The sequence below is a fragment of the Eubalaena glacialis genome, chromosome 4, assembly GCF_028564815.1.
Source record: "Eubalaena glacialis isolate mEubGla1 chromosome 4, mEubGla1.1.hap2.+ XY, whole genome shotgun sequence".
In the NCBI taxonomy this organism is placed as follows: Eukaryota; Metazoa; Chordata; class Mammalia; order Artiodactyla; family Balaenidae; genus Eubalaena; species Eubalaena glacialis.
In genome coordinates, this window is record NC_083719.1 from 118,274,581 (window position 1) to 118,299,443 (window position 24,863).

The following is a 24,863-nucleotide window of genomic DNA, read 5'->3' on the forward strand; positions in this document are numbered from 1 at the left end:
AAAACAAAGCAGGCAACTCCATAAAGTGCAATTTTGAAGTTTATTGTGGGTACTGACACACTGCCATATTATATAATGCGTATTGTGAACTTACATACAGCTAGGATCCAGAGGCATTCACAGCTGCGCTCGGCGAAGGGGATACCTTGGATTTAAAGGGGCCAAAGCGAAAAACAGAATTTGACTACCAAGTAAGACGCACATCTGCATCCAAGGGAACCGGGGCTTCTTCCTCCTGGGGGGGTCTCATGACCATTAACCATCTGTGTCAACAAAAGGCATTCTTCCAGTTTTCATATCACATGAAGGCAAGAGTAAAAGTTGTTAGGAAAGTAATCTGGCTTGGGTGCACTCCTTGTGAGTAGACTAAAGCTCAGTTGTGCAGAAAGGGGAGGGGCAAGACTGTGGGCCTAAGATGGAGCTGACAAAATGGAGTCAGTGTGGTTCAGCCACGTAGATTGGCAGTTTATTTAGCTGTCCCTGTGACTCTTTGAGCCCATGGTCTGATAACCTGTGTAACTCTCCCATCAATGTTAATTTGCATTCTCCGTTCCTATCTGTGTGGTTCTGGACACTGGAGGGAGGCAGGCTGGAGGGCTATGTTTCCATGCCTCCTCCCACTCCTCTCGAGGTCCCCCTCGAGGCAGATACCTAGATCTCTGCTGGGTGTGGCTGCCTCCTTGATGTAATGAAGAAGGAACCCTTAGAAGGAACAGTACCTCTTGGCTGATGTCCTGGGTCGCTGAGATAATGTGGTTCAGAGGACGTATACTATTAATTGCCCTGTGCAGGGGTCCGAGAAGCTGTGAAGGGTCTAAGGTGTTATCCTGTTTGCAAATCAAAGAACGATTATACACACATATACTAACATAGTCACAAGATCTCTGGTTCAGAGATAGGCTGTTAAATGACAGCATCTTGTATCAGTTCCCCAACCCCAAACTCCCCATTACATGACACAGTGAAAGCCAATGTACCTGTGTGTGCAGAGGGGCTGTACGCTACAGGAGAGGAACCCTGAAATTATAAAACTCAGAGCTTATGTAGAACAAGTGGCATAGCTGTCTCTCCTCACTGGGGGTTGGAGGAAAAAAAGAGAGTGAGAATAAGCAAATGGCTCTGGGTTTTATTACCTTGGAAAGGGAGAAGCTGACTCTTGGAAAATGCACCAGAGAGGAAACATTCTGTATCCTCCTAGGCATGTTTACCATTCAAACATCCTTTAACACAGGTGCCAGTAATCTGTTCAGAAAGCCCGCATTGGGCAGAAACCCTTGGTTCTCCCACACAGCCCTAGACAGGCGACTTTTCCCTGCCCTTTCTGCCCCTGTAGTTCTTTTCTAAGGAAGGGCAGGTATGGTTTCTAGGGAGTTAGGATGAAGAAAGTTTAAGTATAATGGATTCGCTATCCAGCAATGTGCCCAGTAAACGTCTGTTGAGTGACACGGACCCGCTGTTTAAGATTTTAATGAAGATGGGGCAGAGGGTTGGTTGGCTGAGATGTCCTGACGAGGCTCTCCCAGAGCCAGGGCAATCTGAGCCAATTCATTCCTCTCCCCCCCTCTCCCCTGGGCCTTAGGCAAAGGCCCCGGCTCCCTGAAGCAGTGCCAGGGCTCCTGACACCCCCATGGTCAAGGCGGAACGCGCACAGACTGGGACCACGCCAGAGCTCTTCAGGTCTTCTTGGTGCTGGAGGGCTCCAGCGTCCAGAAAGGGATTCCCGTCCAGTGTCAGGTTATTTACCTCGGGCAGCTCATCTGGCCGCGGCGCCCTGCTTAGCCTGTTGCAGCTGAGATCAAGCACGCTGAGCTTGGGCGGCAGTCCTTTAGGCACTTGCTCCAGCCCCGCGAACGACAAGCTGAGAGAGCTCAGTGAGCTGGGCCAGACACACGAGGTAGCGCCCGGGGCGGTGGCGCGCAGCGAGTTGTGGCTGAGGTCCAGTCGGTGGGGTTGCACGCTCGCCGCCGCCAGCGCAGCGCACACGCTGCTGAGCGTCTCCATACCCGCGTTGCGTAGCGCTAGACCTTGGAGGGCCGGGAACTTGTGCGGACAGAGAGCCGCAATCAGCCCGCGCTCGCCGAGTCCAGGATTGTCAGACAGGTCTAGGCTGGTGAGGGCCTGGAAGGTGGGGAGCTGTGCGCAGGCAAAGGCAAGCGAGTGTGCTTGCGCGATGTTCAGTACCCTGAGACCAGGCTTGAGCCACTGCTGCAGTTCGCCGAGCCAGGCACCTCCTGTTGCCCACGACACGTTACGGAGACTGAGGGTGGAGAGCGCAGGCCCAGTGGCTTCCAGAGGCGGCGGTGGCATCGGGCCGGTTACCTCCAGGTCCTCAAGCGTCAGTTCCTTGAGGCGGGAATAACCGAGCGCACGCAGAAGGGCGACCAGAAGCAGAGCAGGAACCTGGGCAGCGCCCAACGTGAGCCGCCGCATGCGCAGAGCCTTGATTGTGTCAGCGTACTGCTTCGGGTCGGCGTCGGCGCTCTTTAGAAATTGTTCCAGGCTGCGGCCGCCGCCACGGATTTCCACCTCGACAGCAGCCACACACTGAAAGGCGCTAGACCAGTCAGGCTTCGGATCCGTGAAGTTGCAGACGCAGCGGAAATCTTCTTCGTCCAGCTCGCAGGGCTCTGGTGTGGCCGCAGACACACGCAGCAGTGGCAGCAGTAGCAGCAGCAGACAGGGCACGCACACCTGCGGAGACAGCGGAGGTCAGGGCGGATCCTGCCGGTCCCTAAGGTTCCCCGAGTAGCCCTCCTTCGGCCCTAAGAGCATACACTCACCATGGTCGGTAGGTCCTCAGAACCTCTGCCTCTCCGCCGGGCTCTGGGATGGGCTGTGGCTTCTTTCCTTTACAGCGGCTCTCGTCGGCTTCCAGGCTCCACAAACCTATCTGTCCTTACTCTTTGGCAGCCTCTGAAAGTTTATGTAACCCTGGAATGTCACTCCGTTCCCTCGTCTTTGAACCCTGTCACTCCCCACTTTTCTTCCTCCCAACCCCCCCATCCGCTGTCTTTCTGGGAAATTTTGCAGTGAATGATGTTGCCAGGAGAGGAACCATAACAGGAAGTATCTTGCAAAGAGTCCAGGGCCCCCTGCCTCAGGCAGTGCCCTGATGACTCAGGCGCCCCCAGCCTTGTCTGGGATGGGGAAAGGAAGATCCCCAGTGCCTCAGGCCAGGACTCTTACATCCCCTGCCTATAGCCCAGTGACTCAACCCGGATAGTTTCCTTAACATTTCCCTAGTCTTGGTAGTTACTGTTAACCTCCTGTCACCCAAGTGCAACTCCCTGAATATCCTCAGGTATTTAACTGGGTATTTTGTGGAAGAGACTGCAAACTTCATCTATTGACTCCAAGGGCTAGAATTAGGTTCAAGAGAAGGAAGTTGGTCTGAGGAACAGCTCCCCCCGCCCTCCTTTTTTTTTTGCTGATTTGTTCTTTAAATTTGTTTATTAAGAAATAATAGCTTTTTTTTTTTTTTTGGTCGCATGACATGTGGCATCTTAGTTCCCCGACCAGGGATCAAACCCGTGCCCCCTGCATTGGAAGAGCAGAATCTTAACCACTGGACCACCAGGGAAGTCCCCTCACAATTTTTTAAAGTGATAGCTTTCTTAAAAGTAGAGAAGTCTATGTGTTTAACAGAGACACATTGGCCAAGTCCCTCGCTCTCTTAGTTTCCACTTCCCCACCCTGAAATTTGAGAAATGAAATATTCCTAAATATAATTTTCCCACTTGTACCTAGCTCTCTCCTGCCCTTTCCCCAGCACAATTCCTATGCCCTAGGAATGAAAAGCTGGACCTATATTGAATGAGGATTAATTAGTAACTCACCTGCTTTGTCAAGAAAAAAAAACAAGTGTCCCAGAGGGTGGGGAATTGTTACCAAACCAGGTTTGTTTGCCCAACAGGCAGTAAGCCAAACACTGAGACGCTTTGGTTTGTAGCAGAGAAAGGGTTTATTCACAAGGCATCTAAGTGAGGAGCAGGGAGAACAAGTCTCAGATTCACCTCCCTGAAGGCAAGGGACTTGGGATATTTATGGGTGAAGGGTATAGGGTGGTTGGAGGAACAGGGGAAGGCGACTGGGGACAGGAAAAAGGTGAGGTAATCAGTATTCTACTCAGGTGTATCTGAGTTACATGCTTCTTCATGGGATGCATGTTCAGAAAGTGGTGGCATTAGCATGATCTGAGGGTGAAGTTTTGGCCTTCTGATGTCAAAAGGCCATCCATCCAACACACGCACAGGCCCAGTTGGAGGGTCAGTGGTTCCAAGCAGTCTTAATCAGCTGGAACACGACCTGGCAAGAGCTGACTCTAAGTTCCTGAAAATCAACTTAAGGAACCGTTACTATAGCAACCCATTTGTCAGAGGTGTTATCCACAGAGGGGCAGTTAAAGGAGTCTTGTGACATATTGTGTAAGCTACATGAGGGTATGTAATTTGCAGGAACAATTAAGGCAAGCTTGATCGGTGAAGGCAGTTTACACGATATTATTTATTAAGCAAGTTACAGTTCAAGGGATCTAATTGATGACTGCCCTCAATTTTAGAAGGGCTATGCTTTTAAAACAGCCCTAACAAGTCTGAACTTCTGGATTTCTGGGCAAAGAGCTACATGAAAAACATTTGAATTTTCACTTCCTGCCGCAGACCGGCTGCAGAAAGCTGGGAGTTCCTGGCGGTGAGGGGTAAGGAACTGAAAAGCACCAGTATGGGATCAGAAGGGCCAAGACAACTGATGGTTGCAAGGCAAGTTTATTCAAAGAACATGATCATATATATAGGTTAGTTAAGGAACAGAAAGAAGGCAATAAATCAGTAAACCTTGTTTTCCACATAATCCTGTCACCACCTGTCTATGCGTCAGCATGCCTTATGGGCCATTCTCTGGAGGTATAGACTTCCCCTTTAGGGCAGCACGTCCTTCTTCTGGGGAGCAACCAGGGGCTCTTAGATCCTGAGTAGGCTCCTGGAACGAAACTGGCCTCCAGCCATTTTCCTTTTTTACGCTCAAAACCACAGAGTCAGGAGTGCATACCAAGAAAGAGACAAGCAGTTCTCCGAAAAGCAGAAAGCTGATTAAGCTTACAGCTTGGGGGCTACCGCATTTCCCCCTTTTTTATTATTTTTTAAAGCTTGATAATGTAGCTTTAGGCCATGAACATCCTGACGCAAGACAGCAAGGCGCCCTGTCACAAATCTGATAATGCAAGGCAATAAAGTGATCACCAACAAAAGTAGCACACCAATTGATATCAGGCCCGAGAGCCCTCCGTGAATCCATTGCATCGGATTTAACCATTGTAGTTGATCTAATAGTCCTTGAATCAAATTTTGGGGTCCATCTTCGTCCAGGTGGGCCTCTTGAATGGCTTGTATTTCAGCATTTAACTTTTGAATATCAAGGCTAATGTGTCCATCAGTCCATACACTTAATATATGCATTTTAACCTTCTCCCAATCCCATAGCGAATCATTATATAGATGTTGAGTTACACAGATCCAAGTATATTTGGCATGACAAATCAAACGCATTTTTAGCTTTAAAGCCATAACTTGATCCCCTAATCCTATTAAAACATTTTTTAATTCATCTACTTCCGTCTTTAGTTGGGTATCAATATGACTTTGTAGGGCTAATGCTACACTAGTATTCTTAGATAATTGATTAACATAATGAGCCTGGTGAATGGTTTGTGAAAGAGCAATCCCAGCAGTAGCCGCAGTAGCAGTTAGAGCTGCCAAAGCAAGAATTGCACATATCAGAACACCAATAAATCTCTTTGGTCGTTTTAACGCTTCAGTCAATTCCAGCCAGGCTTGCATGCCAGTATTATGATACCATGGTTCAGATAAATTAACAGGTAACATTATATAAGAAGGTTGCTTCATAATCATAACAGATGCAGTTCCTTTAACGGGCAGAATACAACTACTAAAGATACAGTTAATACAAGTAATATTATAACCTATAGGATTCATAGTATATTCTACAATTAAATCTCCAATCAACAAGGCATAAGGAGGAGCGACACAAGTAATCACCGTCTATAAGAGAAGGATAAGGCAAGTTTCCAAAATTCCCATTGCTTATAAAAAACAAGGCTGTTATTATTAACAGGGACAGAAGAAACTAATATAGTGCCATTATCATAATCCAAAGTACACCAAACAGAGGCTTTAGTCCAAGTATCATTACAAACAGGAAAATCAGACTGCGGAATTCAGAAGCCATAAAAGCAGGGAATCGTAGTCCTTCGACAGTCTTTACGACAGTAATCTGATGGCCAGCTAACAAAGTCCCTTGATTGCCCATAGTAGTTTCAATACACAAATAATGTCCAGTATCTTCAATCCTCAAGCGATATATGCATAGAGAATGATCCAACGGAGTATTAGAAGCAAGCTTAGTTACTCTAGCATTCATGTGAAGGGGAACATTATCCTTATACCAAAATACAAAGGTGGATAAATCTCCTCGTTTAGAATCGGTTTGCTTACAGGGAAGACAAATATTAGATCCCACAGCTTTATAGTTTTTATGTAAGCGAGTAAAGAACTGAGAATTCACCGTGGTTTGATAAGAAATAGCATGTTCTAAAGCAACAGCTTTAACACAACCTGAATTGGTACTCATAGGACTTAAACAAACAGGGGGAGTATTGAACCAATTAGAATAATTAACAGAAGTATTAGTAATAGGCAGATTTCCCAGCACTCTTCCAAAAGTAGAATCATTATAAAAAATCGGGAGGTCAGCTTCAGACCATGTAACAGGTTGTAACAGAGGAGGATCGGGTACATAAGCCCAATAGGATTTAGCCTCTATCGGTGGGGCTGCCAATACAGCTATCAAGGCTAAAAACAAAGGGTGAGAGGAGAACGAGGATGAGCGCTTTCTTCCATAATTCTTCGTGCCTGAAACACTAAGCATTGCAATTGATACCAAGTAATCTGACTCTGATCTCCTCTCGCCTCCCTGACAAGTTGTCTCCTATTCCGTCGCCGCATTCTCCTCGTCCGTCGGGGGAACCTGTTGGACTGTGCTGCGTCCGATTGCGAGAGCCTCAGGCGACGCATTCTTCGAGTCAGGGCGTTCATTGGCATGGTAATGTCGAACCAAGCGCTCCGGGAGCCACCGAGGAGAGTCTGCTTCCCTAGGAAAAACACAAACATGGCCCCGTCCCCATACTAAAACAGGGTCTGGTCCATGCCAAAGATTAGTCATAGGATCTTTCCATTTAACAAGCGCCTTCTCAGGAGGGGTTCCAGAAAGACCTGTAAACAATCGTTCATAAGGCGTGTGGCTAAATGCATCTAGAGTTAAAAAATTTAAAATAAATAAAGCATGATTTAGCATAATCTGAGGGGATCTATCATATTCCCCCTTTTTTATTTTTTGTAATGTAATTTTTAATTGTTGGTTGGCACGTTCTACAATACCTTGGCCCTGAGGATCGTAGGGAATGCCGGTTTTATGCGAAATATGGAAAGTTGCACAAAAATTAGCAAAAGCTTTACTCGTATATCCTGGAGCATTATCTGTTTTTAAAGCTTTAGGAATTCCCATAGATGCAAAACAATGAAACAAATGAGTAATTACATATTTAGTAGATTCTCCAGCCAAAGGCGTAGCACATATAAAATTAGAGTAAGTATCAACAGTTACATGAACAAATTGTAACTTACCGAAAGAGGGAATATGAGTAACATCCATTTGCCAAAGATGAGGGAGTAAACCCCGAGGACTGACTCCAAATTGTGGAACAGGAAGGTGCGGTAAACATTTAGAGCAGGACTTAACAATGTATCGAGCTGTTTCTCTAGAAATAGAGAACTGTTTTTGTAGCATAGCAGCAGATTGATGATGTAAATTATGCGATTGTGTAGCAAGATCCTGAGGTTGAGATAAATTTAAGGCTATAGTCTTCGTATTTTCGTCAGCCAATTGATTTCCCAAAGACAATGGGCCAGGGAGGCCTGAATGGGCTCGAATATGTAATATGGCTACAGGAAAGTCATGCTGACGAATAACCTTTTGTAATTGATGGAAAGTTTGAAATAATTGAGAATCAACTGTATTGCCAATTATAGCGGTTTCCATGTTACGCAAAATAGTAACCAAATAATGGCTATCCGTATAGAGATTAAAAGAACAATGTGAAAAGATTTGAAAAGCTAAGGAAATCGCATGCAATTCAACTCGTTGGGCAGAGGTATGATCTGTTTGTTCTTTATGGATTAAGTCATCAGAAATAACCACAGCAACGCCATTAGCAGAACCATCAGTAAAAACATTTGGGGCATTGGGAATAGGAGTTGAACAAATAGTTTTAGGAAAAACAAAGAGATGTTGAGTGGCAAAATGAAGAAGCTTATTAGAAGGGTAATGATTATCAATAGTTCCTGAATACCCAGCAAAAGCAAGAGCCCAAAAATCAGAGGCAAACAAAAGCCAAGAATACTGATAAGCAGTATAAGGTATAATAATTGAATTTGGCTCATATCCAACCAACTGGATATTTCTTCTGCGACCTAATTGAACAAGGGTTGCTACTAACTCATAATAAGGTGTAATGACTTTATTAGGCGTATTTTTCATATGAATCCATTCAAGAATTCCTGTTTCTTGTCATAATAAGGCGGTAGGGGTATGTGCAGTAGCACAGATTATTAACAATATAGGTAAAGAAGGCTCAACTCTAGTTAGCTGAGCAGATTGTATCGCTTTGTTTACAAGCTTGAGTGCTTGCTGAGCATCAGAAGTTAAAATGCGAGGGGAAGAAGGATCAGGACTTCCTTTTAGGATATTAAAAAGAGGTTGTAATTGACCTGTAGTTAATTTTAATGAAGGTCGCAGCCAATTAATATCTCCTAATAACTTTTGGAAATCATTTAAAGTTTTAAGAACGTCAGTCCTTATTTCTATCTTCTGAGGTGTAATATTATAATTTGTGATATACTTACCAAGATATGAGAAGGGTGGGTTCATCTGTACTTTATCAGCAGCAATGACTAATCCTGATCGAGATAAATAACTTTGAAGGGAATTATAGGCCTTAAGTAGAATATGTTTATCAGAATAAGCAAGTAATAAATCATCCATATAATGAATAAAATATATCTGAGGGAACTGTTTACGAACAGGTGAAATAACTTGAGCTACAAACTGTTGACATAAAGTAGGACTATTAGCCATACCCTGAGGCAGCATTTTCCATTGATAGCGTTGCATAGGTTCTATAAAATTTAAAGAGGGTATGCTAAAAGCAAATCGCAATTTATCAGCTGGAAAAAGAGGAATAGTAAAGAAACAATCCTTAAGATCAATAATAATAATCATATAATTCTTAGGGATGGCTGCAGGAGAAGGCAAACCTGGTTGCAGAGCTCCCATAATTACCATAGTTTGATTAACAGCACGTAAATCTTGCAATAAACGATATTTTCCTGATTTTTTCTTAATAATAAATATAGGAGTATTCCAAGGGCTATTGGACTTTTCTAGTCTGCCCAAAGCAAGCTGTTCATTGATTATATTATGGGCAGCCATTAATTTCTCCTTAGTAAGGGGCCATTGGTCCACCCAGACAGGATTATCAGAAGTCCAAGTTATAGGGTCAGCATGTGGTGGAGGAGAATCCAAGGCCCCTAGGAAAAACCCAAGCCTGTTTTATCCCGTTTGTTATTAATCTGTAAGGGTAATTTATATCCCTGTTGATTTTTTCCTAAACCATTCCTAGGATCATATCCTTGATTTAATAACATATTAGTTACAGTAGGGTTGGGACTAAGCAATAAGATTCCCATTTGTTGTAATATATCTCTTCCCCAAAGATTAACTGGCAATCCGGGCAATACATAGGGTTTGAATATTCCTTGATTACCTTCAGCATCCTGCCAATGCAAGTATTGTGAACTTTGTTGTGGAGAATTAGATTGGCCAATACCTTGCAACTGGGTAATTGTTTGGTGTACGGGCCAATTTTTTGTCCAATGTATAAATGAAATAACAGAAACATCAGCACCAGTATCCAATAACCCAGAAAAGGGCCTTCCATTTATTTTTAATACCAGTTGTGGTCTTTCCCTACCAATTTGTTGAATCCAATAAACTGCATCAGAGGAACCGAAAGCCCTAGTTCCTCTTTTGTTATGTTGTAAAATTTTTCCTTCCGGTATGTATAGAATTAATAAAAGCTGAGCTATTCGCATACCGGGTGTGATAAGAAAAGATTCTTTTGATGTTTGAACCATAACTTTTAATTCCCCTTCATAGTCAGCATCAATCACCCCAGGAATAACAGTTAAGCCTTTCATAGACATACTGCTTCTTCCAAGAATTATACCAACTGTTCCCTGGGGTAAAGGCCCAAAAGTTCCCGTAGGAAGAGCCTGTGGTCCCATATCAGAGGTTAATAAGAATTGGGTGGAGGCACAGAGGTCCAGTCCTGCACTGTTTGGCGTGGCCCTTTGAAGGGCGGAGATTCCATTCCCTGAGGAACAAAGGGCTGGGCTGGAGATGGTGGAGCAGGTTGTGGGGGGATTATTGACATTGCTCCAATTGTTTGATGGGGCCGGAGCAGGCCCCTCCGGAAGTTTCCCGACAAGGGAGTTCCATCTTTATGAGTCATTGAACGACATTCCTTAGCCCAATGCCATCCTCTTTGGCATCGGGGACAAACTGTGGGAGGAGGAGGTTTAGCTTGAGATACTGAATTTGCGACAGGCATACCAGAATTATCAGCAGTACAACTTTTTGCAAAATGGCCTGGTTTCCCACATTTAAAACAGTTCTTGTTTTTAGCATTTGGTCCAAATCCGGCCTTAGTTAGGGCTGCAGCTATAGCTGCTCCCTGTAAGTAAGATGACCCAATATCAGAGCAAACTCGAATATAATCCTCTAAATTTCCTTTCTTTTTCCATGGACATATAGCTGCTTGACAAATATTATTAGCATTCTCGAAAGCCAATTGCTTGACAATAATTGTTCCAGAAGGACCATCAGAAATAATTCTACTAACTGCCTGTAATAATCTATCCACAAAATCAGCATAAGGTTCATCTGCCCCTTGCCTTATTTTTGCAAGGTCTTCAGTCCTAGCAGAGGCAGGTAAATGTTTCCATGCATGGAGAGCTATATGATTAATCTGGGCATAGGCCACAAAAGGGAAAGCCAATTGATCCTGTAAAGATTGATATTGGCCCTCTCCAATTAACATTTCATAACTTACTGGCACATTATGTGCAGTATTTCTTTCAGCTTGCTCTGCAGCCTTCTCGTAATATTCTGATTTTCAAAGTAAATAATCGCCACCAGTGAGACAAGCACGAGCAATAGATTTCCAGTCTGCCGGAGGCAAAGCCTCTGTCGCAATAGTATCCAACATAGTAATAGTGAAAGGGGCTATAGGCCCATATTGTGCACAAGCTGCCTTTAAATCTTTTAAAACCTTAAAAGAGAGAGGCTGATATTCCCGATTATTTTGTTGTGGATTTTGAGGATTGGGTCATTCCACCACCGGGCAGCAGAACAAAGGATCCTCCCCTCTATTAAGAGCTCCCCGTACTGCTTGTTGTAAAGGACTAAGCTTAGAAGGGATAGGGACAGAGACATGTAATTGCTGCAACTGAGGAAGAATATTTTCATCAGGATATTTCTCAGCCTCATATTTAGCTTCTTCATCCGCTAGATCAAAAGAAAAACCATCATCATCAAGTGAATTAACAGTCTTTACTCTCGGTGGCAAAGGAGGAGCAGTAGCTACTGCAGCAATATGTTCTACAGACTTAGCTGTTAATTTTGAAACTGAATCATAAATTGGATTAAAGCAATCTCTTATTAAATTCCATAAGCTAAAGGTGGAAACTGCAACAGAAGATGGTCCATGTGCTTCATGATATTTGGATAACTCATCTCCTACACGATTCCAAATTGCTAAGTCCACCGATCCTCCTTCAGGAAACCAAGGACAAGCATCATATACTAACTGCAAAAATTCCAGAAGTTGTGAGGTAGTTACCTTAATTCCACGAGCTTTTAACATTGAAAGCAGAACCTGAGCAAATAAATCACGCTCCTTAGAGCCCTTTTGTCCCATATTATTTTACTTCTGACTCTTTTTCGAGTTACCGTCCTAAAATTAAAATTCTTTTCTTTTTGTGGCCACACTATCTCACTCGAGAGTTCTACTTACCTGAAATCTTCCAAAATGCCTCACGCACTCAGGTCCCTGTTCGGGCGCCACTTGCCGCAGACCGGCTGCAGAAAGCTGGGAGTTCCTGGCGGTGAGGGGTAAGGAACTGAAAAGCACCAGTATGGGATCAGAAGGGCCAAGACAACTGATGGTTGCAAGGCAAGTTTATTCAAAGAACATGATCATATATATAGGTTAGTTAAGGAACAGAAAGAAGGCAATAAATCAGTAAACCTTGTTTTCCACATAATCCTGTCGCCACCTGTCTATGCGTCAGCATGCCTTATGGGCCATTCTCTGGAGATATAGACTTCCCCTTTAGGGCAGCACGTCCTTCTTCTGGGGAACAACCAGGGGCTCTTAGATCCTGAATAGGCTCCTGGAACGAAACTGGCCTCCAGCCATTTTCCTTTTTTACGCTCAAAACCACAGAGTCAGGAGTGCATACCAAGAAAGAGACAAGCAGTTCTCCGAAAAGCAGAAAGCTGATTAAGCTTACAGCTTGGGGGCTACCGCAACTTCCCTTTTTCCAGAAGTAGCCACATCTGTCCACAATCCAAACAAGGAAGCCCCATTGGACCACACTGCTCCCTTTGTGTCCTGTTGGGCATGTTCTAATACCCTAAGCCATGCCTAAAGGACAGACCATGTCACTGGGACATCTCTGAGGACCAAGATATGAGTATAGTTCAGTGTGAAATACACTGACTCTGCAGTCAGACAAAAAGGCTTGGAATCCCAGCTCTACGGCTAAGGTTGTAACAACAGCCCTTCATTGTTATTTTCTTCATCAGAGTCTCTGCATTCAGAAGACTCAGGCCACTGAAGCCTGGCTCCTCAGGAAATTCCATCACCTTAACAACAAGAATCTACTGTATAGCACAGGAACTATATTCAGTATCTTATAATAACCTATAATGGAAAAGAATCTGAAAAAGAATATATCTATCAGGTTGGCCAAAAAGTGCCTTCGGTTTTTAAATAAAAATAAAAGACACATTTTTTCATTTTCACCAAGAACTTTATTGAACAACATATTCACCCTTTTGTTACACTACCTTCTGCCATTTTTCAGGCAACTTCATAATTCTATCTTCCCAAAACTTTTTATCTTTTTGAGCAAAGAACTGTTCCAGGTGCCTTTTACAGTCCTCCAGGGAACTGAAATTTTTTCCATTAAGAGAATTTTGTAAAGACCGAAATTAATGGAAATCCGAAGGTGAATGTGTGGTGAATATGGTGGATGAATCAGAACTTCCCAGCCAAGCTGTAACAGTTTTTGTCTGGTCATCAAACAAACATGCGGTCTTGCGTTATACTCATGGAAGATTATGCGTTTTCTGTTGACTAGTTCCGGACGCTTTTTGTCAAGTGTTGCTTTCAGTTGGTCTAATTGGGAGCAGTACTTGTTGGAATTCATCGTTTGGTTTTCTGGAAGGAGCTCATAATAGAGGACTCCCTTCCAATCCCACCATATATGCAACATCACCTTCTTTGGATGAAGACCGGCCTTTGGTGTGATTGGTGGTGGTTCATTTCGCTTGCCCCACGATCTCTTCCGTTCCACGTTGTTGTACAGTATCTGTAAACCCACCTAACATGATTCAAAATGGAGTAACACCTGTCAAGGGCACCTATTAAGTCTCTTTCAGACACCCAAGACCTGGAAAATTACTGAAGACTGCAAGTCTATTCTCCGAAAAACCACATGCTATAGACACACAGCCAACCCCGGTACTGCTGTGGACCAGAATAGACATGAACCCACCTCCTTTTCCTGCACCTTGCCCTTTGAAGCCCAATAAAAGATTCAAACCCCACCCTTTGGGGCCAATGCCACCCTATGTGTCTGGCCCCTTTCCTCCCTTGGAAAGTGGAGGAGTAAAAACTTTCTTTTCTTCCCTGGTTAATATTTCTGTGAATTCTTTCACAACCCGCGTCGGCTCATCTAACAGTATCCACTTTTCATTGCCCGTCACAATTTGTTTTAAAAACGGAACGTTTTCATTACGTTTAAGTAGAGAATCACATGCGGAAATATGGTCAAGAAGTTTCTTCCCCCCCCCCCCGCTTAACTTATGTGGAACCCAAACATCAAAGTGATTAACATAACCAAGCTGGTGCAAATGATTTTCAACGCTTGAGTTGGGTATTTTGAGTATGTCGGCTATCTCCCGAGTGGTATAACATTGATTGTTTTTAATTAATGTCTCGATTTGATTGCTATCAACTTCAACTGGTCTACCCGACTGTGGAGCATCGTCCAGTGAGAAATCTCCTGCACGAAACTTCTCAAACCACTTTTGACACGTTTGATCAGACACAGCACCTTCTCCATACACTGCTCAAATCTTTTTTTGCGTTTCGGTTGCGTTTTTACCTTTCTTAAAATAATAAAGCATAATATGCCGAAAATGTTGCTTTTTTCCTTCCATCTTCAATATTAAAATGGCTACACAAAAATTCACCAATTTCGATAACTCTTTTTTTAAAATGCATGCTGATATGCCAGCTGTCACATACAATCTAACAAAATCGCTTTGAAGGAAGTTAAAGACAACTAAGTGCTACTGGAGCCATCTTACGGAAAAAAACGAACGAACCTTTTGGCCAACCCAATATATATATATTACACAACATTGTAAGTTAACTATACTTCAATTTTTAAAAAATGGTTAAAAAAAATTCCATCACCTTAGGGGAGACACTCTGGATGAGGGGTCCAAGCTAAGAGGGGCAGTAATGTTTCTGCAAAGGTCCCCAACTCACACCTTGATTCAAAAAATATCTATCGTTTGTCTAAACCAAGTGCCAGCGCTAATGCCAAGCCCTGGGATGCTGATGTGACCATCACATGGCTCCTCAAGTACTCTAGTAGGTGCGGGAGGCAAATGCAGATGCAGAACTACAGTCCATAGTGAAGAGGACTCTTACAGAGGAGACAAGGACTTGGGGGAGCTCTAGAGAAAGGAACAGCTAGCCTTGTAGTAGAGAGAACATGAGGCTGTTTCTTACAGGATTAACAGAGTTGCCAGGCAGATAAGTGCAAAAAACAAAAACAAAAAACAAACAAACAAAAACCCCAAATAAAAAACAATTTGGGCAGCTGTAACTGTTTGAACAGACACTCTGGGCAGAGCATAGATTTTTCCTGGGGACTTGCCTTATCTTCCCAACCAGGAGAAAGAAGTAGGTGTTAGAAGCCAGCCTGCCGCATGAGGAAGGGGACAAGACCCAGATCCTATCCCCAGCCAGAGCATGGTGCATTAATAAATGGTGCTCAGGGAATTCCTTGGTGGTCCAGTGGTTAGGGCTCTGTGCTTCCACTGCAAGGGGCACGGGTTCGATCCCTGGTGGGGGAACTAAGATTCCTCAAGCTGCACAGCCAAAATAAAAAAAAAATAATAATAAAGTTAAATAAATAAATGGTGCTCAATAAATGGCTGTCCAGAGGCTGGATGGATGCTGGACCTGGAGAGAAGATATGGAGAACAGGATGATGGTCTGCAGATATTTAACTAGATGTTTTGTGGAAGAAATCAAAGACTTCATCGATTGACTCCAAGAGGTGGAATTAAATTAAAGGGAAGGAAATGGGTTTGAAGAACAGTTCCCATTCCTGGATTTGTTCTTACTTGCACATTTGTCTAAGTAGTAGCTTTCTAAAGATTAGAGGCCTCAGTAAGAATTCTTTTTAACTTTTTTTTTGGCCGCACAGCTTGAAGGATCTTTGTTCCCCCAGGAGGGATTGAACGCGGGCCCTTGGCAGTGAAAGCGTGGAGTCCTAACCCCTGGACCGCCAGGGAATTCCCTCAATAAAAGTTCTTAAGTGCTACCAGGACTCTACTCTCTTGGAGCTGTGAAGGCGGTTTGCGAGGAGACAACGTCAAACAGTTACACTGTAACTTAATGTTAGCTGTGAAAAGCGTTATGAAGGAGAAGCGTACGGTGCTATATGCTCTCATAACGGGGGCACTGGTCCAGTAGTTCTGAGTAGGGGACACTGGAGATCTCGAGGACAGTGTTAAATAAGGGAAGAGTGCTGGCTGTAGTGAGGGTGGGGTGGCAGAGACAGGGCTCTCTAGGCAGTGGAACAGCCTGTGCAAAAGCCTAGAAGAGAAAAAGTGCAGGGCTTATTCAGGGAACAAAGATCCTAGGAGAGATGAGTATGGTAAGGCTAGAGAGGTATGCAGGGATTAGACCATATAGGGCTTAGTTGGCCACAATTCAGATTTTGAGGGTATGGAACACAGTTTTTGTTTGTTTGGCTGCGGCGGGCGGCTTGCGGGATCTAGTTCTCCGACCACGTATTGAACCTGGGGCCATGGCCGTGAAAGTACCGAGTCCTAACCACTGGACGCCAGGGAATTCCCCGGAGCACGGTTTTTAACTCACCAGTTTCCCCAATACCTACTAGATTAGTGGCGCTCAAAATTTGACGAAAGAACTACTTTATCCTGAAAATAATGCCATTCACTTTTTAAAAGTATTTTTAAAATTTTTATTTATTTAATAAATTTACTTTTGGCTGCGTTGGGCCTTCGTTGCTGTGCACGGGCTTTCTCTAGTTGCAGCGAGCAGGGGCTACTCTTTGTTGCGGTGCGCGGGCTTCTCATTGCAGTGGCTTCTCTTGTTGCGGAGCATGAGCTCTAGGTGCGCAGGCTTCAGTAGCTGTGGCACGTGGGCTCAGTAGTTGTGCCTCTCTGCCTCTAGAGCGCAGGCTCAGTAGTTGTGGTGCACGGGCTTTGTTGCTCCCTGGCATGTGGGATCTTCCTGGCCCAGGGCTCGAACCCGTGTCGCCTGCATTGGCAGGCGGATTCTTAACCACTGCGCCACCAGGGAAGCCCTTGCGGTTCACTTTTATTCAGAACAGTGACACATAATTGAATTTGTTTCCTTTTTCTCACCTGAAAAATGAGGATAATTGTCATGGCGAACATTCAATAAGGTAATGCACTTCCAGGGGTTAGCCAGCTTTCATCACTGAGAGCCGTGTTATTGGTGAAATGGCGTTCGACATCTTCCTAGAACTCGGGGTAGTTTTGAATGTTCGTTCAGAATCTTTTAGGGATGGGGAGGTTGTGTTTGCTGAGTGGAAGGTGACGCTAGGGGCCTGGTGCTGTCCGGGTCGAGGTTGAGTTACTTCCTTTACTAGATCGGAAGCCGAGAAGCCGCAGGCCACGGGGAGGGGCAGCTATCTGGAATTCGCTTGTCTAGAGATCCCACTCCTCCTCTAACCTTCCCTCCGCTCCGCCCCGCCCCGCCCGTGGTCACTTCCCGTAGTTCCGCCCCGCCTTCACTTCACTTCATGCCCCGCCCACTGGCACCTCCCCTTCCGCCCTGCGCTGCGGCTGCGCAGTCCGTACCATCTTCTAGACGCTTGGGCCCCGTTGCGTGCTTTGTGGTGCAGGTTTACCCCAGTTTCACCATGTGGAGCCGACAGCGGGGCGGCCTCAAGCCGTTACGCTGCGGGGTGGAGGAGCTACGGTGCCGCCGGCGGGAGCGGGAGGCAGGTGCGGGCGGGCGAGGGAACACGGGAGGATGAGGGTATGGCGGTCGGAGTAGGGGTGAGGAGGCTTCCAGGGTTGGAGATGGGTTCTGGGTCCTGGGTGCCCCTCCCATGATCAAGCGGCTCCTTTGCTCCCAGCACTGCGGAAGGCACGGAGAGAGCAGCAGCTGGTCAGCAAGAGGCTGCTGAGAGACGAAGCCTTGGAGGAAGCCGAGGAGGGATGTGTGGCCATGATCTTCGGGGAAGCCGAGGTGAGGGGGCAGGGTGCTTGGTGAGATCCACACCAGGTAGCGGCAAATACCTTCTCTTGTACTCGAGGTCCGCCCCCAGACCTGAACGCGGTCCCTTCAACACCTCCTTCCGTCTAGTGGGCCAAGCCGGAAACCAGGGAATCATCCTCGACAACTCTATCCCTTATCCCCACATCAATACATCATCAAGTCCTAGCCCCCCCCCCTTTTTTACCTCCTAAAGAGCTGTGGAGTCTTTTAAATGGCGTTGCCATCACGATCGCCACGACCCTCTTCTCTGAATAGTTAACAGCAGCCTCCTAACAGGTCATCTGCAGAAATTTTGCCTCCTCAAGTTAATTCTCTATACATCAGTCAGATGCGTCTTTTACAAACACAGAGACCAAAATCCTTCCTGTGATCTACACAGTCCAGCATGGTCTAACCTCTGCTACTTCCAACCTTATCAGTTCACTCATTTCAGCCAAATTGTCCTCTTTTCAGTTCTTGGAACAATATACCAGGCTCTTTCCTGTCTCAAGGCCTTTGCATTTGCTGCATCTAAAGTGGGTCTGCAGAGTGTTAATCATACTAATTGTTTGCTTGTTACCGTTTCTCCAACTAGATTTTAAATCCACAGGAACCTGGACCTTATCTTATTTGTCATCATTGAAAACTCAGATGCCTATACAGTATCTGGCATATAGTAGATGCTCAGTATTTATGGAATAAGTGAACAAAAGAATTTCTTTCAGCTCATTTATTCATTCAGCAAGCATTGGGCATCCCCTGTTAATATTATGTTTACATATATAGTTTACAAAGCACTTATAGCTAGGTTATACCATTTATTCATTGTGTGCTTACTTTATACCAAGGCACCTATGCTGGGTACTGAGGTACAGAAAGATGAAAAGAGAGTCCCTTTCTTTGACGTGTTCACAACCCATTGAAGGAGTCAGATGTGCTCCTACCTGTCATGAAGGAAACACGAGGCACAATAGAAACCCCTGAGTCTTCCAAAGGGAGCCAGAAAGAGCTAACTTCCCAGAGGCAGTGAGAGCAGAAATCTAAAGGAAGTGGAGGACCTGGGGAGTGTATCCCAGGCAGAAAGAATAGATTATGTGAAAGCTTGGAAGCATTAAAAAACACGTCATGTGATGTGCAGTGTTGTTGCAGTGTCGGTTGCATGGGGAGAATCGCTGGAGGGATAGGTTATGTCAGGCTGAGAGGTTTAAATGTTATCCTTGAAATAACACAGTAAAAAGGCAGAGTAGATGTTATGCCCATTTTTCAGGTGAGAAACTGGGGTTTAGTCCCCTGTAGCGTAAGTGGCAGGGCTTGTATTAAACCCAGTTCTGATTCCCTCTTCTGTCCACTGTACTGCAAGGTTGGTACTTACTGGCCATATTAGTGTGAATGACGAGTTCTAGGGATAGTGCCACATTGAAGGGCTCACAGCTGAAGTGGGCAGAGCAGAACTCATGCCTTGCTTTCTGGCAACTATGTGTTGCCATCTCTCTTCTCCCTGCCCTGGGCTCCAGATCCAGCAGTTCCTGCGGTTAGCCCAGCGGGGGACAGAGGAAAAGGAGAGAGAGGGGGCTCTGGTCAGCCTTCGGCGAGGCTTGCAGCGCCCTGAGACGCAACAGACCTTCATCAGGTCAGTGTGGGTGGTGTGAGTATGTGGCTGGGGCTCTGAGGGGTGGACAGGAGTGTGGGGGGGATGGGCCACTGGCTAAGCAGGGCTCTGGTGCTCACTCATGTAGGCTGGAGGGCAGCATTCGGACCCTAGTCGGGCTCCTGACCAGCAACCAGGCCCTGCTGCAGCTTGAGGCGGCTCGGTGCCTTCATGAGCTCTCTCACTCTGAGCAGTCTGCAGTAGTTGAGGCCTGCCTGCCAGCCACTTCCTACCTTCTCACCTACCTCTCCGGTCACAGCTCAGACTTTATAGTAAGCCCTGCCCTTTCCTACCTTATTCTTGGTTTGGATTTAAAAATTGTGCTTTTGGGTCCAGTTTGAGCTGGCAGGTAGGCAAAAGAGGAAAACCTGTTTCTCCTGATGCCCCCAGCCATACACACACCCATCATCTCCCATTCCCCTGTGCCCAGATCCTCAAGGACAGGTATGCTCCAGCTTCCCCACTCCCACCCCTACCGCACCCCGGCCTGAGACAGGCCAAGCCCAGCGCTTTTGTTGTCCCGCTCTCAGGAGCTCTGTCTGTATACACTGGGTAACCTGATTGTGGAGAGTGAGGCTGTGAGAAGGCAGCTCCTGCCACAGGGCATTGTTCCAGCCTTGGCTGCCTGCATCCAGGTAAGTGTCCACCTCCTTGCTTCCTCTCTGGGCACCCCTCCCCTCACGTCTCTCCACATGCCCCACCTGCTTTGGGTAGGCAGCTCCAGCCTCTGCCCTGTGCTAAGGGGTTGAAAGTCTCAGGAAATCTTATGGCCTAGGTTCCAGAGTCAGATCCCTACTCTGTCTGCTTCTAGTCTCCCCATCTGACTGTGCTGGAAGCTCTTGGATATGCCTTGTCCCAGCTTCTGCAGGCTAAGGAAGCTCCAGAGAAGATCATCCCGTAAGTAAAATTGAGTCTCCAGATGTGTAGGCAGGTGTGACCTACTTGGTAGTGTAGCCCCTGATGTCTGATCGAGTCTTGTTTCCAAAGCTGTTGCACATTTCAACTCCATGTGCCTGACTGGGAAGAGCTTTGGGTTTGGACGCTTTCCCACCTGCTCTCAGGGTTTGGGAAGAGTGACTGGCATCTTGCCTTCTGTGGTTCCTACTCACAGCTCTGCTTCTACTGACAGCTCTGTCCTGGGCTCCACTCTCCCCCAACATATGCTGCAACTGTTGCAACCTGGCCCAAAGCTGAACCTTGGAGTAGCTGTGGAGTTTGCCTGGTGCCTTCACTACATCATCTGCAGGTAATAGGCCAATTGGGAAAGTGCCACAAACCTCCCCTGGGGCTTCCTTCCATGACACTCAGGTTTTTGAACTTTGGTTTCTGGAATTGTTGTGGTGAGTTTTCTTTGTTCTATGGTCCTCTCTTCTTGGAGCTCAGGAAACCCACAGACCTAGGCCATTTGCCACCTTAAAGGTAGGATTGACCAGGTAGTGACTACTTGCTTCCTATTGCCCAGCCAGGTCAACAATGCCCTGCTCATCACCCAGGGTGCTCTGTCCACCCTGGGGCTGCTGCTGTTGGACTTGGCTGGGGCTGTCCAGAGAACTGAGGATGCAGGACTGGAGCTGGTAGGTGATGAGGACAGGTCAACATCTGGGTGACCTTTCTTTTTACTCAGCTCCTGCTCCAGTGTGCAGGTTGCCCCTTCCTCCTTAAACCTGAACCCTAACTCGTCTTTGCAGCTGGCATGCCCTGTGCTTCGGTGTCTAAGCAACTTGCTAACAGAGGCAGCAGCAGAGGCTGTGGGAGGGCAACTGCAGCTCCGAGATGAGCGTGTCGTGGCAGCCTTATTTATCCTTCTGCAGTTCCTCCTCCAGAAACAGCCCAGCCTGCTTCCTGAGGGCCTCTGGCTCCTTAACAACCTCACTGGTAAGCACCATAATCTGCCTAGGCCTGGACCTTTAGATACTGGGAATAATTCCTCATGGCCTGGGCTGAGGTGGGTAGGATTGGGAGTGGGTTGGTTTCATGCCCCAGTTGGAGGAACTTCACCCTGACATTTTCCCTTCCAGCAAACAGTCCTAGTTTCTGCACCTCCTTGCTCTCCCTGGATCTGACTGAGCCCCTCTTGCACTTGTTGTCTGTATCTAATGTGGTGAGCGTGTTGGTAGGTATTGGGGTCACTTGAGTCCAAGGTCTGGTGGCCAAAGTGTAAACAGTGGGAGCAGCCCTGAGCCCTCATAAGTACCCTTAGCTGAGAGCTGGCAGGTGGTGTGGTATGGATGGCTTCAGGGCCAGACCATCAGTCATAATCCTGACAGTCCAGGTGTGAGTCCCTAAACTGTAATTTACTAGTAACTAACCTTGGGCAAATCAACTAACCACCTTAAGCTTCAGTTTCCTCATTTATAATTGGGAATAGTAATCCTACCTGAGGGTGGCTGAGGGGATTACAGAATATGCATATAAAAGTGCTTGGCACAGTGCCTGGGCATGTGGTCAGCATTCCATAGAAGCTATCGTTAAAATCTTTGGTTTTCATCGTTTGTGGGGACTGTGTACATGTATCTGTCTGCAGGTGCTCACGGTTCTGTGCAACGTTGCTGAGAAAGGTCCTGCTTACTGTCAGCGTCTATGGCCAGGGCCCCTGCTCTCCTCCTTGCTGGACACGTTGGCCTTCTCTGACACTGAAGTAGTAGGCCAGAGTTTGGAGCTGCTGCAACTGCTGTTCCTCTATCAGCCAGGGGTGGGTTTCTGGCCTTAGTCCCCAGTCCTTCTGTTCTGAAGCCTCTGGTCTCACCATGGCCCCTTTCCTTCCAGTCTTAACTTTAGTCATTTCTCTGGGCCTGGCTAGCCTATGTGGGCTCCAGTTCCGAACTTCCATACTCTTGTTGGGAATGCATTCTTCCAAGAGGTGGGCTAACCCATAAGACTGTGGTAATTGCGTGTTAGGACTGAGGGACCCAGTGTTGAATCCTTTTCTTCCCTGCTCTCAGGCTGCCCAGGCCTTCTTGCAGCAGTCAGGGCTGCAGGCCCTACAAAGGCATGAAGAGGTGGCACAGCTCCAGGATCGTGTGCATGCTCTCCAGCAGAGAGCTCTTCATGGGTGACTTGACCTCTCAAAGTCATGTACTCCACTCCCCATCTCCCCATCTTCCTGGCCCACAGAGCCCCTTTGGGAGGTTTAGAACCATAATGACGTCATGCCCTCTGCTCCCACATCTAAGCCTAAGCCAAGATCTCTGGATCCCAGCTCCTCCAGTTTTACCCAGCAGTGTCCAGGTGGGAGGACCAGAGGGAACTCAGTGTGGCCTACTTAATCTGGGTCCATAGAATCTCATTTTTTCTTGTCCTTTCTCTTTTTTTTTTGCTTCAGCAGCTGGTGGCTTTTGATGGGACGGAATAAAATAAGTTTTATTTTTATATTCAACTGCTTTGCCTCATTTGATTGCACAATAAGGGGTAATCGGTGGAATGAGAAACAGAACATCCTGAGACAGCATTTTCAGCACAAGCTTTATAAAGAACAGAAGAACACGTTTCTCCACATTGTACTCAGTCCAGCAGAGCTCAGGCTCTGGGGCTCTTGCTCTTAATCCTCAGTGGAGGCTTCAGGCTTTGCCACTTAGCACATTCTCCAGGGCTCTGGTTACCTGATCAGCACTGAAGTTGTTCAGAGAGACATTCTTCTCTTGGCCAAATGCTGAAGAGAGAGGGACGTGATTAAGTATCCACTCTGCACTGTACAGGCTACCAAAGTATAATAAAAGGTCTCTGTCTTCAACTTACAGTCTTGGTAGGATAGGAAGGGCAGTAGAATTTCGGCTGATTCTGGGCAGTCATAATGGGAAGGAAAGTGTTGCAGGGACGTTTTAAGGGGCATGGTAGACATTTATTATTAACCATTGTGAGCAGTGTATTACATGAGCCTGCGTTTTAATGGTGCCCATTCAATGGCTCCCCTTGTTCATCTAAACTAAAGTTATTTGTGTCCATCTCCTTCTCTAGTCTACTGGCTTTTGGAAAGAAAACCTTTGTTCCTCCTCCAAACAATGTTTAGTGCATGGCATACTGCAGTTGTCCACTGTTATAACGGATCTGCCTTGGGTGTGACTCCCTGCCGTCCCCCAGACATTCCTAGGGCGAGGTTTAGTTAAAAGCCGTGATTAAAAATACCATTATTCAGTAAGTATAAATATTTATTGTGTGTCCCTATGTGTCAGGCAACATGACAGTAATTTTCAAATTGTAAAATGACACATAGGTAATATATTAATAAGTATGTGGTAAAATTAAATAGGGTAAAGGGGCAATGTTACATACCTGGCCAGGGAATGCCTTTTTGAGGAGGCTGAATTATAACAAAGAGCCAGCCATGGAAGTCTGGCAGAAGTGCAGTCTAGGAAGGGGGAACAGATGTAGAAGCTCAACCCTGTTATACATCCTAGCTGAATAACCAAAGAATCCACCCCTCATATTAATTAAGGTTAAATGAGATTTAGGCAGGAAAGCACTCAGCACAGGGCCTAGCAGTAAGTACTCAACACAGTCATTATTTTAGGTTTTTACTATTGAGATTCTCACACTCTACCTGGACCGGCAGTGACCACACAATTTGGAAGGACCTACATTGATGGACTGGACGAGCATCCCTTCTCCCCTATCTGAAGCCTGTTCTGAATTACAAAAACGACAGCTCCTGATCCCTATGCAGGACAGGGCCCGCCTCCACATAGATGTTACTGGGACACAAAGCATCCTGTAACCCTGCGGATGTATATTTCCTTATCTGCAACGAGGTCAACAGCAAGTCCGAATTCAGTCCCTGTACAGGTTTCTGTGTGACCTTGGGCGGCCCTTTCTCTTCTCGAACCCTTGTTACTCCACCGGGGTCTCAGGCCCCCGGCGTCCTGTGCTCACCGTAGCGGGCCCATAGCTTGGGCTGCACATCGGAGCACTCGCGGATTAGGATGGGCAGGTCGGGGTTCGCCTTCTTCAGCTCCACATAGCGTTTCTCGATGAAGTCCCTGCAGGGCCGGAGAGAGCACCGTGCGTGCGCTGTGGGCGCGGGCCTCCTCAAACACCCGGGAGGTCGAGGTCGTGACCCCGGCGACCCGAAGCCCGCCCGCCTCACCAGGCCGCGCCTCACCTGACTCCCTGGCTTCCGGGCGAGCGCTGGCATAAGTGGATACGAATCTCACGGAGGCCCAATGTGGCACGGATCCCCCGACTCGCTGCGGCAGCCGCCATCTGGGCTAGTACCAAATCATCCGCCCTAGACCTTCCGGCCAAGTG

General features: G+C 46.3%; 3 protein-coding genes across 6 annotated transcripts in view; 1 reads left to right on the forward strand and 2 right to left on the reverse strand.

The window, feature by feature from the left end:
* TMCO6 (transmembrane and coiled-coil domains 6) overlaps positions 1–22,998 on the forward strand; it is a 28,481-nt gene extending 5,483 nt beyond the window's left edge. Inside the window, exons 1-12 of one of the 3 annotated variants that reach the window (XM_061189694.1) lie at positions 2,098–2,788; positions 17,853–17,965; positions 19,489–19,604; positions 19,711–19,894; positions 20,153–20,257; positions 20,434–20,519; positions 20,752–20,868; positions 21,085–21,196; positions 21,311–21,497; positions 21,641–21,735; positions 22,147–22,314; positions 22,565–22,998. In XM_061189694.1, the coding sequence (XP_061045677.1) occupies positions 2,782–2,788; positions 17,853–17,965; positions 19,489–19,604; positions 19,711–19,894; positions 20,153–20,257; positions 20,434–20,519; positions 20,752–20,868; positions 21,085–21,196; positions 21,311–21,497; positions 21,641–21,735; positions 22,147–22,314; positions 22,565–22,678 (1,404 nt within the window). In that variant the 5' untranslated portion in view covers positions 2,098–2,781 and the 3' untranslated portion in view covers positions 22,679–22,998. Of the gene's footprint in view, positions 1–2,097; positions 2,789–17,537; positions 17,719–17,852; positions 17,966–19,488; positions 19,605–19,710; positions 19,895–20,152; positions 20,258–20,433; positions 20,520–20,751; positions 20,869–21,084; positions 21,197–21,310; positions 21,498–21,640; positions 21,736–22,146; positions 22,315–22,564 lie in introns of those variants that run through there. The other 2 variants (XM_061189693.1, XM_061189695.1) reach the window with 2 other exon arrangements.
* Positions 27–2,997, reverse strand: CD14 (CD14 molecule). The gene is made up of 2 exons (XM_061189696.1): positions 2,781–2,997; positions 27–2,691 (listed from the first exon to the last, which is right to left on the reverse strand). Exons 1-2 carry the CDS (start codon positions 2,781–2,783, stop codon positions 1,576–1,578), a joined length of 1,119 nt encoding a protein of 372 aa, XP_061045679.1. The 5' UTR covers positions 2,784–2,997; the 3' UTR covers positions 27–1,575.
* Positions 22,999–23,070: 72 nt separating the features above from the next.
* Positions 23,071–24,850, reverse strand: NDUFA2 (NADH:ubiquinone oxidoreductase subunit A2). 2 transcript variants are annotated; one of them, XM_061189699.1, is made up of 3 exons: positions 24,718–24,850; positions 24,489–24,595; positions 23,071–23,271 (listed from the first exon to the last, which is right to left on the reverse strand). In XM_061189699.1, exons 1-3 carry the CDS (start codon positions 24,816–24,818, stop codon positions 23,180–23,182), a joined length of 300 nt encoding a protein of 99 aa, XP_061045682.1. In that variant the 5' UTR covers positions 24,819–24,850; the 3' UTR covers positions 23,071–23,179. The 2 variants fall into 2 exon arrangements, with proteins under 2 accessions (XP_061045682.1, XP_061045681.1); XM_061189698.1 differs by lacking the exon at positions 23,071–23,271 and adding an exon at positions 23,846–23,967.
* Between the last annotated feature and the right edge of the window lie 13 nt (positions 24,851–24,863).

What these genes read in the sequence shown, in the direction of transcription:
- NDUFA2 (XM_061189698.1), bottom strand. Translation starts at nt 24,818, where the DNA reads ATGGCGGCTGCCGCAGCGAGTCGGGGGATCCGTGCCACATTGGGCCTC. An exon ending in CCCGGAAGCCAGGGAGTCAG is followed by an intron (nt 24,596 to 24,717) that starts GTGAGGCGCGGC and finishes CCGGCCCTGCAG; the next exon opens with GGACTTCATCGAGAAACGCT. An exon ending in CAAGCTATGGGCCCGCTACG is followed by an intron (nt 23,968 to 24,488) that starts GTGAGCACAGGA and finishes CCCCCTTCCTAG; the next exon opens with ACTGCACTTCTGCCAGACTT.